General features: G+C 54.9%; 7 protein-coding genes across 7 annotated transcripts; 6 read left to right on the forward strand and 1 right to left on the reverse strand.

Moving 5' to 3' along the window:
• Window positions 1–3024: 3024 nt before the first annotated feature.
• On the forward strand, window positions 3025–3549 carry CLUP02_04972 (uncharacterized protein; the record flags this gene model as incomplete). Its single annotated transcript, XM_049283981.1, has 1 exon — window positions 3025–3549. One exon carries the CDS (start codon window positions 3025–3027, stop codon window positions 3547–3549), a length of 525 nt encoding a protein of 174 aa, XP_049141124.1.
• A 372-nt stretch (window positions 3550–3921) lies between these two features.
• CLUP02_04973 (uncharacterized protein) lies at window positions 3922–8857 on the forward strand (the record flags this gene model as incomplete). The annotated part of the gene is made up of 23 exons (XM_049283982.1): window positions 3922–3937; window positions 3987–4087; window positions 4116–4187; window positions 4251–4334; window positions 4416–4564; window positions 4681–4759; window positions 4828–4898; window positions 4930–5275; window positions 5305–5380; window positions 5463–5667; window positions 5727–5797; window positions 5861–6151; window positions 6244–6320; window positions 6370–6600; window positions 6656–6718; window positions 6800–6841; window positions 6946–7084; window positions 7135–7484; window positions 7548–7813; window positions 7854–8114; window positions 8172–8341; window positions 8443–8588; window positions 8684–8857. 23 exons carry the CDS (start codon window positions 3922–3924, stop codon window positions 8855–8857), a joined length of 3480 nt encoding a protein of 1159 aa, XP_049141125.1.
• A 27-nt stretch (window positions 8858–8884) lies between these two features.
• Window positions 8885–9660, forward strand: CLUP02_04974 (uncharacterized protein; the record flags this gene model as incomplete). The annotated part of the gene is made up of 4 exons (XM_049283983.1): window positions 8885–9256; window positions 9327–9417; window positions 9482–9555; window positions 9610–9660. 4 exons carry the CDS (start codon window positions 8885–8887, stop codon window positions 9658–9660), a joined length of 588 nt encoding a protein of 195 aa, XP_049141126.1.
• A 32-nt stretch (window positions 9661–9692) lies between these two features.
• On the forward strand, window positions 9693–9918 carry CLUP02_04975 (uncharacterized protein; the record flags this gene model as incomplete). The annotated part of the gene is made up of 2 exons (XM_049283984.1): window positions 9693–9759; window positions 9821–9918. The coding sequence occupies 2 exons, from the start codon at window positions 9693–9695 to the stop codon at window positions 9916–9918; spliced, it is 165 nt and encodes a 54-aa protein (XP_049141127.1).
• A 153-nt stretch (window positions 9919–10071) lies between these two features.
• On the forward strand, window positions 10072–10904 carry CLUP02_04976 (uncharacterized protein; the record flags this gene model as incomplete). Its single annotated transcript, XM_049283985.1, has 5 exons — window positions 10072–10190; window positions 10247–10422; window positions 10480–10638; window positions 10752–10784; window positions 10828–10904. The coding sequence occupies 5 exons, from the start codon at window positions 10072–10074 to the stop codon at window positions 10902–10904; spliced, it is 564 nt and encodes a 187-aa protein (XP_049141128.1).
• A 48-nt stretch (window positions 10905–10952) lies between these two features.
• On the forward strand, window positions 10953–11609 carry CLUP02_04977 (uncharacterized protein; the record flags this gene model as incomplete). Its single annotated transcript, XM_049283986.1, has 3 exons — window positions 10953–11208; window positions 11261–11475; window positions 11535–11609. The coding sequence occupies 3 exons, from the start codon at window positions 10953–10955 to the stop codon at window positions 11607–11609; spliced, it is 546 nt and encodes a 181-aa protein (XP_049141129.1).
• A 1285-nt stretch (window positions 11610–12894) lies between these two features.
• Window positions 12895–13536, reverse strand: CLUP02_04978 (uncharacterized protein; the record flags this gene model as incomplete). The annotated part of the gene is made up of 1 exon (XM_049283987.1): window positions 12895–13536. One exon carries the CDS (start codon window positions 13534–13536, stop codon window positions 12895–12897), a length of 642 nt encoding a protein of 213 aa, XP_049141130.1.
• Window positions 13537–13565: the final 29 nt, after the last annotated feature.

Consider the following 13565-nt stretch of genomic DNA (forward strand, 5'->3'; position numbering starts at 1 on the left):
CGGAGGAAGAGATGCAGTGATGGCTGACTCGGGAAAAGGATGCTTGAACGGAGAAAGGTCGTCGAGGGCGTCAGAGGAGTTCTAAGGGCCACAATAGAAGGGACGAAGAAAGTTGTGCAAATGAAATGGAAAGCCGCAGCTCTGTCCTGTTTGGTGAATGGTCAGCGAGAATATCCAGGAAATCAAAAAACTTTGACTGTCTGTGCCTTGAGTCTGATACACAAGCTTCGTCGAACGATGCGTCAAGTAGTGGCGGGCCGGTATTGGAGTGAGGAAATGCTGGGAGGCGACGTAGGCGACAGCGGCAGAGAAGGGGGTCCCCTGTGGTCAACCAATGCAGTGGCCATTGTGTAGCTCCAGCGCACCAGCATGGAGGAAACATTTGCTGCTGCTTGAATGTGGCCGTTTGGGACTGCAGTGCTTAAAACCAAGGGCTGGTCATTGACTGAGGCCGGTTCGATCGTAGCACATGGGTGGCAGAACGTGTCCAGACCATACCGAAGCATGCCTTCTATCGATACCGCGTGTGGAATTCGATCGTATTTCGGGCGTCAAGTAATTGGATGAAGCTTGTGTACCAGGCTCTCCAGGATGACTCTGGATAGATTGGAGGTTCGCACTGTTGGGATTGTAGCTTACCTTGAGGAAGGTGACCGTAAACAGGTGTGCGAATTCGAAAAGGACGGTGTAACTTGGAGGTGTTCCAAGTGTCGAGCAGCAGACGCGATCAAGTCGACTCGATTTGTGACGTTCTTGCTCAGTGTCGTGCACCTAAAACGTAGTCGGGCCTGTATGGGGGGCAGGCGGGCGGTTGTTGTAGAGAGGCGACAATCGAATTCGACAATATCGTGCAGTAGAGGAGATGAGAGATGAGAACCTGAATCCTGGGTTGTCGACGACTTTGCATGGAAATATCGTGCAGAGTCGAGGACAGGGGATTTCGTCGTGATACGGCGGATTCGGAGGTTTGAAAAGAGAAGAAGGTTTCGGGGAGGGGAGAGAAGGAGGAATAAAGTCGGACAAGAAGAATCTCGAGGAGTGCGAATGGATGGGACGGGTTGGGATGGATGGGATGGAGATGGGGAGAGAGAGAGAAATGGGGACGGGGGTGAGGATGTAAAGTGGAGAGAGGAATGATGGCGGCGTGCGTGTGAATGGAGGCGAGAGAGGGCGAAGTTGAGTGAGAGAAGGGTGGAAGGGGTGGTGGAAGGGGCGGTAGCAGCCCAGTAGTCGGGTGGTGTACGGAGTGCGGATAGGTACCTGAGGACCCAGGACTCAGGTAGCCCAGACGAGCCCGGTACCTGGCCGTGGTACCTTGTTCCTTGGGATGAAGCCAGTACCTATGCGGCAAAAAGCCGGTGATGGGTACTTTGAGGGACTAGGTAGGAGGACCAAGAAAACGGGGTGACAGTGACGGAGTGGACAGCCCGGCAGCAAAGTGGGCACCCATCGGTTCCATACTCTGTGCGGTGCACCTGGGCTGTCAGTGTAAAGGTACCTCCAGCAAAGTACCTCAATACTTTCCTACCGCCCTGGAGGAACCAGGCCAGAAGAAACAGGAGCGGACCTGGAGGGAATCAAAAAAAAACTCACACACTGCAGCAAGCACCACCCACCTTTTCTGGACACTAGGGGAATTGAGGAATAGCACATCGTGTCGATTGACGGTTCAGCAATATGAAGTATCTTTCGCTGACATTACGTAGTGAGGTATTATGTATTCTTTCCACACCAGAGGTCCCACGGGCAGCTTGTACAGTTTGAATGTACACCTCAGAGAGACAAGACGAGACGAGACGAGAAGGGGATTACAAGTGTTCAGCTGGCAGCACAGGGTAGGTACTTGGGGCAAGAGTACAGAGTAGAACAGGGCATTTGTAGGTACTCTGACACGGGCACCTTAACACAGGAATGACCGGTTGTGAGCAGCAGTGTTCGGATAGTGCATATAGGTAGGCATGTACTCCGTACTCCGTAGGTCTCGCTGATCGTGGGATGGGCAGTGCCGTGTCTGGGTGGCTCTATGTACTCCTCGCCGTGTCGACTGGTACAAGTAGACAAAAGAGCAATTTGGGACACATTGGCAACGGGGATGAGAAGGGGACGGCAAGAGTGGTGCTACAAGAGTATGGTTGGCAACTGCCCATGGCCACCCCCCGCTCACTTCGGTGGTGAGAGCCAGACACGGAATTACATAGTAGACTGGAATCACAAACTCGAGCAGTATGGAAAAAATGCGTTACGACGAAAATTAAAATAAAAAACATGATGGATGATCAAATGAGAAAAGGAAGAAAAAAAACATGGGCGGGCCTTGGATTGGATCGAACGTGGAGACGACAGGGTGACTGGCTCCGACGGGACCACGACGCTAAAAGAAGGTACGGAGGTACTTCGTCATCGGGACAAGCGAGGGATCGATACGTATCTCCCGACCCCCGTTTTAGGACAGAAAAGGGCGGCACCGGATGATTGAGGACGAGTGTGGGTTTCAATCTTCAGATTGGACGTCAAAGTTGAAAGAGGGAAGGGGGCACTCTTGCCCCCGGCTCCACTCTCACCTTCCATGAGTCCACGACACGACACCGCTCCTGCTGCGAAGCAACCGGGGGGGCCACGCTGGAGGGGGAAGGAACTGGGCATCGACCAGTCATTAGCCGTTGTTTGGTGATGGTCCAGGGAAAGTGCTGCTGGGTGGGTGGATCACTGGACCGCCAACCGCCATTGTACACCTCACGCCGGACGGGCACTCACTTTCCATTTTGATGCATGGATTTATTTCACTTGCGCTCACCACTTTGTGAGTACCAATCTGTGTGTTGAACTTGGGTCAAGGTGGTGGTGGTGTTGGGTGAGTGAACTCTGCTGTCTGAGGCAGCAACATAATTGGCCTAGCTCTAGCATTGGATTCCCGATGCTGCACATCTGTCTCTGCCTTTCATTAACCCTCTCATTCATGGAGGGACGGCAGTCAGTCGGGTTGAAATGCCTGAGGGCAGCCAAAAACATGACTGGGACAGCAACATGTTGCAGGTGTATCCGTGCCTTGGGTGCAGGTGCAGGTGCAAGGGCCACTTGCCAGTTGTGACAGGGAGTTATCTATGGCTTTACAATAAAGAGGCAGGCAGGCGCGGGAGAGAGCAGGACTGCAGGAGACGTAGGCGGCAAAAAAGGGCAGGAAGGAAGGAGAGACCATGCTCGAGACAGTCGAGACAGTCGAGGCAGCGCAGGAAGCAGCAGCCCGAAGGCAGGAAGGAAGAGGAGCCACTGGCCAGGACTCAGGAGGGCGGTACGGAAGACAGGAGGCAGGGGGTGGGCCACACCTGCAGCATCGCACCTGCCCTGCACCTGCCTGCACCTCACTCCTGGCACTCACACACTGCAGCACTGCAGGAGCGCTGGCCGGTGTCTCGCCCTCCTGCCTCTGCTCCCACGCTCCTTCCTGCTCCTGGGCTGGTTGGCTCCTGGTCTGTTGTTATTATGGCTTGTTGCTGGATGGCTGGCTGCCGCCCTCCTTCGAACCTGACCTTCCTGGCCAGTCCTGTTTGACCACTTCCTCCAATCAAATCGGGCTTGATGGAGTCCAAGGCACTGCCTGGGGGTGCACGTCTCAATGGCCCGAAGTTGGTGGTGTCTCTGTAGTAAAGCTCACGCTAAAACACAACCACGACACAGAGCTGCCAAAAGTTCGAACCTCTCGTCATGGAAATGGAAGAACATGGACAATTCGGTGGTGTACCAGAGAGACTGGCACGGCGCGAGAGAGGTGAGACCGCTCTTGACAAGAGACGCTACGCTGTATCTGTGTCGTTGACTGCCTTTCTTGCAAACCATCAGTGAAATGACAGGACAAACTTCGAGTACCTACTCTTCCTGTCACATCGTGGCATCAGTTAAGACGCGGAGACTGCAGCAAAGTCGATGGCATGGCATGCACGTGAGAGGACCAACGGCAATGAGAAAAAGCAAAGCTGACTGTCAGATAGGCTTCATCCACAAGGAAACAATGACAGCTCACAATACCTACCATCAATGGCAGCTTCGATCTGATTTCCATAGTCACCCGTCGTCCGGCACACGAGCACAAGTGACGACGAACAACAATCATTCAATAGTCTGCCGTATCTGCTGTATCTGGTCTACCTGGCGACGAACCAAACTGCCCTGACGACGACGTCGTCTACATAGTACGCATAACACAGTAGTCGAACGCACACCAAGGCATCCGCACCATCTTGAATCTTTCCGAGTCTCCCTTCCCATATCCATGCGGATCGAGTAACCAGCACACCTCTCACACCCCCGGGTGCACCATGGAAACAAAAGCCAAACAGGTCATTCGGCGCGCAAGGAATAAAAAAAAAGTCGTTAATGGCGGTTCGGCTCTAGCGTTCCTTGAGAATGGGATGCCCCAGTCTCGCAAGGCTTCTAGATGTACTACAGAGTATTGGGCTAGCCTTGTGCAATTTATGCCAGTCGCCTGTACCTTGCATATGGGTCAAGGAGGCTGGGATGTCGCGACTATAGCAGGTACTCGTATCAACAAGATGCACCGAGGCAACCTGTGAGGTACCTTTTCCCCCCCTCCACCAGCACCGACAAGCATCATCTCTTTGGCTTGACCGCTGACCGCCTTAGTCACAGCTCTCGGCACCTCTGAGATTCTCTGGGTCTAACCAGTGACGATTCCCGCGACCCCGTTTGGCGGCTGCATCGCCCTGGTCCTCATCTTCCACATACACACTTCATCCCTGAGAGCGTCCTGGGCAGCCCAGCCTAGGCCACAGACCTGACAGAGGACTGGTCCTTTCGATAGCAATTACCTAGCAACAAGCCTCCATACTCAACGAGTTTGGTTTCGCAGTCATCCACAGCCCACACGCAACACTCGCACCAGGGTCAAGGGCAGGGCAATTAACCAAGAACCAGTGTGACACTGGGCACTCTCTGCTCTCTGCGTCTCTGCCGTGGGCTCTCCGTGACTCCGTCTCTTGCTTCTGGGCAATGGCCTTTTCTTAATTCGGGGTTCGGCGAATGGGAGTTCAGGGCCCATCACACTTTGCCTGCATTTCCGACTGCAATGGGCAAGGGACAGTCTGAGTCGGTGGACTGTGCCCATCATCCGATCTGCTGGGTGATCTCTGTGGCCTGGTCGCCGCCCGAGGGTCCCAAAGACGGGCAGCACGCAGTTTGTCCTTCTCAGAGTGCGAGTCTGAGCTTGCACCTGTCTTCCCCAGCCAAAATCATCCCCCAGTCCGGTAGCCCGGACTCCCAGGTTTGCTGGGCAGGCTATGACGACGGCAGAGCACCCACTCACGAATCACCGTCACCATACCGACCACTAACGCATTGAACGGCCAGCGCCTGGCGGATATTGGCCGTGATGAGGCGTTAAGAGGTCTCGCTCCTTATGCCTCGCATTTGCCTCACCTTCGGCCCATTGCTACGGTTTTCTTTGCCAGGCCCGCCTAGGATGAGATGGATCATGGATGGGATCGGCGCTGATCTCGACATGTTGGAAACACCACCGGTGAGCGAGGCAAGGGCTGCTATTCGTATGTGTTCGACTATTCGTACAACCATCTTCATCTCTGCGGCTTGCCTCGGGAGCATCGCCTCCGACACCACCTGTCTTGACCAGAGTACGCAGGGTATTCCCGTTGCAGGGTCAGGTCCGTATTGCCTTAGCTAAGCCGCACCGAGCGTTGAGAGGGTGCGACATCCAGTACGACGCGCAGTCAACTATTCGTATATCCAGTTCGCTTCATCGAGACGAGGCTGCCTCGTGATTTCATGTGTGCGTATCTCAGTCTCAGTTGCCTCCGTGCCTCTGTCCCGCTACCTGATCAACATTTTCTAGCAAACGTGGCAATCAATTCCCAAACCTCTTCGGGCCACGCGGGCGAAACCCTGTCACGAAGTACAGAGGTTCGTAGCAAAACACAAAATGGATTTCCAATTTCACCGCACCAAGATTCATTCCTGCAGCTCATCAGTGACCACCAGTGCCACCGTCCATTCGTCGAAGACAGCGGTGGCTTGCCGGGAGCCCAGCACCTAGCCAAACGCGGCATTTTCACATTTGGCATTATCGTCTCTACCCGCAGCAAGGCCCAGCAAAAACAAAGCTTTACGGATACGTACTGCAAATGTGAGTATATTGCATTTTCATCTTCTGCCTGCTTGGAAGTTGGATGAGATTGCAGCGGAGGAAGAGAAATACCGCACGCTCCACTCTCCGAGGCACCGTCCTAGATACAGTGCCCAGACGCCTCTCTCAATTCAGTTCTGTCATCTACAGACTAGCAGCACCCCCGAGGGTAATTGAGAGCGGAAGGGCTCCACCGGCCAAACGTGACTGGCACACAGGAAACAATTTCACACTCTCTGAAGTCTGGACGGCAACCGGTAGCTGTGTGTCCGGATGATGATCCTCCTACGCGCCTCACACACAAACCAAACATTATCAGGCGCGTTGCTTTCACCAGTCTTGTCGCCTCGGATCGCGGCTCACCTCCGGCAGGGCAGTTGTGTTTCCTCCTCGACTCCTGCCACTGCAATTCAAACATTTTGCTCTTCAGCCTGAGGGTCTTCATACAGGTTTTGAATACGGGTACAAAATGCTGGTGGTCTAGGAATCCTCCACCTAAGCCAGGCGCATTGCAATCTGGAGAAAGAAGCCATTATGCAGACACCGTACTGGACTTTCGCTTTCACGGTTAGCGAGTAGCTGCGACGCGCTCGGTGCTCTCGTGGCCCGTTAAGAGTTCTCAAACCATGTTTGGCCCTCGCCACTCAGTTTATTCAGGGGTCAAAAGGCTGGATCATCCGTGCCATCGCAGTACGGATACTAATTACCAGGAATCAAGAATTGATAATCCACTCAGGTGAGATCCGGGCACGCATCCAGGGCCATCGCTGCCGTGCAGCCAACAAACCATCTAGCTTCCCAAGTTCATGGTCTTCAGCAACGACGACCTCGAATCACGTGCCTTGGATACCAAGCCCAGGAGGATGGTTAACAGCGTCGCATCTCCAGCAAGTCAACGCACGCCGTGGTCACAAGTGAGACTTGTCTTCTCAGGTGCATGAACCAGCATTGCTACTTCGCACGCAACACGATACGGTTGACAGAAGCAAGATATTATCATCCACAACCTGGCGAGGCATCGAGGCATCGACTTGGAAATGAGAAAGCCTCCCCAGCCCTGCGCTTGGTTGCCGCTGGAGACAATGCCCATTCCCCGGATATGAGCAGGCTGCATGGCTTGGAGAATTCAAATGTCGACCCTGTGATTGGGCAACCTCACAAACTCTTGGGCGGTCTGCATGGCCATCCATGCGCTACAACGTCCACGAATTTCCAGCCCTGCGTTCAAACGGCGCTCACGGTTGTATCAACGGGAAAAGAGGAAGAAACCCTTTCGAGACCTTGGAGTATCGTTGTGCCTTCGTCCAAAGTACACTATCAGCATGTCGTGGCAGTACGGACAGAGAGCTTGCTTTAAGGCCATTGCCATAGGTTGACGTGAGCTACCCTTAACTAGGAGTTCTCGTGTTCCCAAAACCGGTGGCAACCTTCATTGTGCTTTGAAATGGCTCGATACCCGCAAATACAGTATACAAAGAAGAAGAACTTGGAAGTTGGAAGGGATTCGCATTGTTGCATTTCATCGCGAGTCAGGGTGAAGCTGACCCGCTGCTCGAGAAGCAAAATGTTGGCTCAGTCTTTTGAGACTCGGTGTAGGGAGTACGACCGCTCAGACGTTCGACCTATCAGGCGCCTTCATTTTCACCAGCTCAAGACCGACCGGTAGACCCGGCTCTACACAGCTGCACGCCCCGGGGTGCAGCTGGCCAAAGACACAGTGCATCTTCATTCTATCATGGATCTTTCGGCCTAGCGGTGCCCCCTTGAACGAGGTGTCTAGGGCGGTGCCTCGTGTTAACCACCCCGTGGACCGCCGCAAGTTCGCAACCCTAGGGGGGTTCCTGGCAGGCTGGCAAAGAATCTCCAGACTCCATCAACATGCAGGACGTGATACAACGAGAAATTCTCAGGCTCAGCCACCTGACGGGAACACTTTCACAAGGGAAGGCGCTGGCGATCTGAAGTGCCCTTCTAAGTCTACGGTATACAGCACCTAAGGTGTTCGACACATTCAGCTGAGTCCGGTCCGCTGTGCAAGGCATTTTACGGAGAAAATTCGCGGTCCTGCCGTCGAACACAACAGGCCGAGGAAATACATAGCAAGCGCGCCAGGTCTGCCATTGCCAGGCCCAAGCTGGTTCTCCTGGTTTGACACGCGGCTGGCCGTCACTGACATACTGCGGACGGATAGTGACACCCAATTAAGGCTCCCCTTGCACCGCCGCCTATTCTATGAATATCTCGGCCTTTCAACCGCGCCGACAACTGACCACGACGCTATGAGATGCTAGGGGTTTTGCTTTGGACCCTGAAAACCAAGTCTCAACACGGAATGATAGCCGGTCTCCCTTGGTCTCTTCCAAGGAAGGGTTCAGACTCCACGCCGAACTCTACGGGCAATCGTGTTGACAACTCATCCGCTATGAATGATCATCTGGTGGGAAGACAAAGCACTACGGAGTCAGAGTGGTGTATCAGGAAACCAGTCGCCCAGTCTCCGGCGAGTAGTCGTCACCTATTTGGTGTCACTAGGTTCCAGGCCCGAAGATCGGGTGGGATTTCATCACACCAATACCAACAAACTGCACCGAATTTTATCGATGGCCCACAGACGCAGAGAAGACGCAAAGGCTAAAGTGGTCTTTCTCCAAACTTGTCGTGCCTGTCGTGCCTGTCCAAGGGTCCAACTCCACCATCCGCCTCTAGCGGGTGGCAGGGCACGAGGGCCCCATCATGTGGATGCTCAACCTGGGCCAGCCGAAAAGCTATCGATTCGACCTTTTTTTCTTTTCTGGGACTATTTTTGCGGCCTATCCTAGTTTCTCGATGGATCCCCTCTTTTCTGAGAGGGCACAAGCCAGCCTCTACAGGATTACCTGCAGAATGGGGCTTTTGGGCATCTTCACCGCAACTAGGTTCGAGGGGAACCCGGGCTGGACATGGCGAGAGCTCCAGAATCCAACCCGATCAGATGCCCCTCGCGGTCAGGACCCGTTGCGATACCACGTACTCTGCATCCGTACAGACGACGAAGATTCCTGGTCTCTTTCTGTACGTCTGCCTTTCCAATATCGTTCATTGCATACCAAGGACAAGGCAACCGCAGTTGCCGATGGCACCCTGACGCGGAGATGGCCATAGGAAGGCCCCCACACGATGCTCAACAGAGTGATAGGCGACAGCATCAAAGTCTCTAGATCGATTGTTAGGATTTGGCCAGCTTGAATCAGGGACACCGATCCGGGACGTTGACGATGTCAAAACTTGTCCAAACTTTCCGCTAGTCTTTGCTAAGAAAGAAAAAAATGCACGTCGACGAGAATTTTTCAGGGTACAACGTCAGGCTCCAGGCCGTTGTAACAATTCTCGGACTCTGTGGGCTGATCACGGTTCAACTCGTCATGGTTCGCGAGCGATCTTCCCACGTTTATCCGCTTCTCGACCAGATCTGCCCATAGGACGCCGAAGAAGGGCCTGTCGTCCGCTGCGGCTTTGGCGACAGCCAATGACGAGGTCTGCCGGACGCAACGTCTGCTCTGTCATGAAGTCTCCGATGCCTGCCATCGCCCGCGTTCTCGCCCTCTTCAGGGCTCCTGAGTACCTACCAAGTCCCAGAGCTTAGAGGTCTGAAATGTACCGTTTCCCAAGTTTGTCCCGGCATATCGTCAGTTTGCTACCATATTGGTTTAGCACCAACACTCGCGTGCCTCCTCCCAGCCGCCCAGCCCAGCAAAGTCACCAAAGGCGGGACTGGCGTGGCTGTATGATTCGACCGTCTGGCTAGGTACCAAGGCGGCGGCATGTCTGCATACGAGGCACGGCTACCTGACACCCGACGGTTCCGCGTTGCCAGACGTATCTATCCTCGGGACCTTTCATGAATGCTCCCTATTAGCCAGAGGCCATTTACTAATGTCACCATGTCTTACCGTCTACAAAACATCCCCATCACTACCTACCAGCTCCAGGCGGTGTGGGGATGTTATAGTGTGTTCCTGGATGTTCGCGGCTGTCGACATTTGGAAGGCGCCTCATGGAAGTTGAGGTTGCTTTGCTGACAGCATCTTCGTGCCCGCAGTCGGATCTCATAACTAGATCACCAGACTCTTGCACTCGTCTCGCCGTGCACATCAGCGGGAGTGCAGACGTACTGACGCAGCGGTATGTGATGCGATCATTGCCCAACCAGCCACCTGCGTACGGATACTGGCCGTGGCAAGAAACGGTCTTTGGACTGCGGCAGTGCCGAGAGCAACACAAGTTTGAGCATCGTGACCCAGCTGCCTAGGTGAAAAGTCGCATAGCAAAGAAACCGCTCAACCTGACAGGTAGTCGAATGACTTGGAACCTTTCTCTTCGCAAACCCCGCAAACCAACCTGGAACTACTCCGTACGGGACTTTGGGGGGCCATCTAAGTCTTCAAACTTCGACGCCCCCTTGGACTACCAACCTCTCCCCCCTGCCACAGAGCATCACAGCTCTTGGCGTTGAGAGACAGGGCCTACTGCTTAGAAATGCCTTATTAGCGACGATTGGCGACCGTTGACTGGCCGGGTATCTGGAAACCGGTGGAGCGGACGGCGTGCACCGCTGTCCCAGTGGGGATATTCGAGAAGAAAATGCCGCGATTCTGTGTGTCTGTGAAGCCGCCAGTGTTGCAGCCCACTGCACTGAGCCCAGGTCACAACTAGCTATGACCAATCTGCAAGCGATCCCACGATGGACGAACGCCGCGACGGCGCTTGGGACTGAGGATCCAAACAAATGGACTCGAGTCGAAGGGGGAGTCGAAAGCATGTCATGGACGGGTCCCGGGAGGAGCTATCGGCCCCAAGCCGCCCGCCTCTGCTCCGCACGACCACTCTCAATCGGGACCAGCAGGCGTTCGGCGGAGACGCATCACCATTCACCACCCATCCATCACACTCATCGATGTGTTGGTGCAACCCTCTTGACGTAGTGTTAGTCGCCACGCTCACAGCCCAGCCCGTGACCGATGACCCTACCTATCCGCCGTCAAAGGGACCCCCGAATCGGCTCATCGTCCATCCCCCGAGTTACACCCCACACACACAAAAACACACGCATACGGATACACTATTAGTGAGAGGAGGAGGAGTGGCAGGGAGGCGCAACGACTAAGAAGTGCAGGCAAGGGAGTCACGGAGGGTCAGCCAAGGCTTCCAGAGTGAATCGACAACGTGCTAGAAGATGCACGTTTTGGTCTTGTTTAACGCCCGCCGTCATCTACGGTACGTGGACGGCCTGGCTGCGTGACCCCCAACTTCCGACGCTCGTTGCTGAAGCTGGACCTGCTAATATGGTTCACACCCACAACCTTCCCATGGTGACAAGGAACCTTTTTGACAAAGGCTCTTCCAGCCTGTCGCCCTACCTATGTCATGCCGGCCGTCGGAGGAAGGTTCATCAGCCGAATACAGCCCCCGCCGCCGATGACTGAGTACCTAGCAGACTCGGTCTCAAGCCTCGTCTCGGAGGTATTGGCCACCAGACCCAGGGAAGACGCGCTTGCTAGAGTGCTTGCAGTAGTAGTGCCTTGCCCTTGAGCGGAAGAAAGCGGTGGTGATGGACGGAGAAGAGTCGCGCGGTCCCTGACCTATTCCTGGCTTTCTGTCTTGGAAGATGTGTCTGCAGGATGTGATGGGTTACTGTTTGGAATTAGGTGAGTATCTTACCTCCCCTCGGCCACATGCATTGAGACGGCAAGCCTTTCTCGCGGACGACTTGGCTAGCATCCGGACAATATCACGCACCCGTTCACCAACGGGGTTGTTATCATGCCTCTGTGCCGCAGGCAGCTCAGCCGTTCCGCTCCGTCTCCAATCCCACAGCCGGCGATCCTGACCTCGCATCTTACACACACACACACACCCCGCCCAGACACGCGAACACCCAGTCGTCATCACCGTCGTGTTAATCCGCCCGCCTGCCCATATCACTCAAGCGCTTACTACACATCCCCGTTGAGACGAGACGTGCGCGTTCAAGAGGGCGGTTGTCTGCTGCCTCCAGGCGAACACGCACTGGGCTCGATATCGCATTGTCTACCCCGGACTGGACGGATCTGGGAGTTGTGACTCCCACCCAGCGTATCCGGACGGGCCGCCGTTGACCAGTCGGTGATCTGACGACCTGGCTCCGAGAGTTCGTTGCAGCCACCGTGAACTTGCGCATCAATCATGCCTCATTTTTGTTTGCCTCCAGTCGAAAGGGGAAAGGCAAAGCAAAAGCAGCCCACTAGTCGGTAGATTGTCAGCCACGCTTCGTTTTTGAACACATTGCGCCAGACGCAAAACGGCCATGCGCGTGGCGTCCGTCCGTACCGACAAGGCCGTACCGTATCTCAGCTTCCCTTGGATTCGCGATTCGGCCGGATAGCGGTAGACGGCACATGCAACTTGTCTTCGTTGTGACCTGCTGCTGGTAATAGCGGCCTTTGCGAGCGGTGAGAAAGGGCATGGCGCGACTTAGACATACATGTCTGCCTGCCTACCGTCTTTTTGACGCCAGTACTCTCTCGTCCGGTTCACTCTGTGAGAGCTTACGCTCGTCACGACTTTGCTCTTTACGGACATTTTTTGTCTCGGCAATCGCAGGCAAACACTTCTACTAGGCCAAGCGTGTCTTTCGTCTTTTCCCCAGAGAGAGGGAGACCATCAGTCAACCCAGGCTGCAGCCAACAGTAGCTCCTGGGTTCAATAGCTAGTGACTGCCGAACGACTCACTGCACTAATCCTGTTGCCCTGCCCTTGCCCTGCCCTGGCCCCCTTCTGCGCCGCATCCTGCAGCGGTGGCCAGCGCCGGGGCATGCGAGCTTCGAAGTCCAAGGCGCGTGATCTTGCTTTGCACACCACGTATAGGCAGCACACACGCAACCCGCGCACTCACGCTCACGCACGCTGAACGGACGGAACGGGCTGGAAGCACGTAGACGCAGCGGACGGGACGGTGAGTATTTTATTTCGGGATGTGCTGAGTCTCGTGCTTTTTCTGGTTGGGTGACTTTTGCTTTAGCGTTGGCTGGGTTGTGGACTTGCTTGGTCGGGACGCCGGCTTGAGCCCAGCGAGCGGCCTGTGGCTGCTGCTGCTGCTGCATCCATGTTGGCTGTTCGCTGGCCATTGGGTGTGGCATGACACCCTCTCTCATTGATCCCACCACCAGTCCGCTACATCCTAAAGCTCCCCCATGCCAGATCGTGCCGTTGGGCTGGGTTGAACGACCGGTCACGTTTCTGCGGTTGGACGAGCCTTGGAGGTGAGGATGGGTGACTAATCCGGGGGGAAGGGTGATGTCGCCAATATCCCACTCATTGCTTGCCTTGACGACGCTAGCTTCTTGGGCTCGAGCTTTGCTCTCGATCATGGCATTTTTGCTGTAGAGTGTCACGGAGG

The sequence above is a fragment of the Colletotrichum lupini genome, chromosome 3, assembly GCF_023278565.1.
Source record: "Colletotrichum lupini chromosome 3, complete sequence".
Taxonomy (NCBI): Eukaryota; Fungi; Ascomycota; class Sordariomycetes; order Glomerellales; family Glomerellaceae; genus Colletotrichum; species Colletotrichum lupini.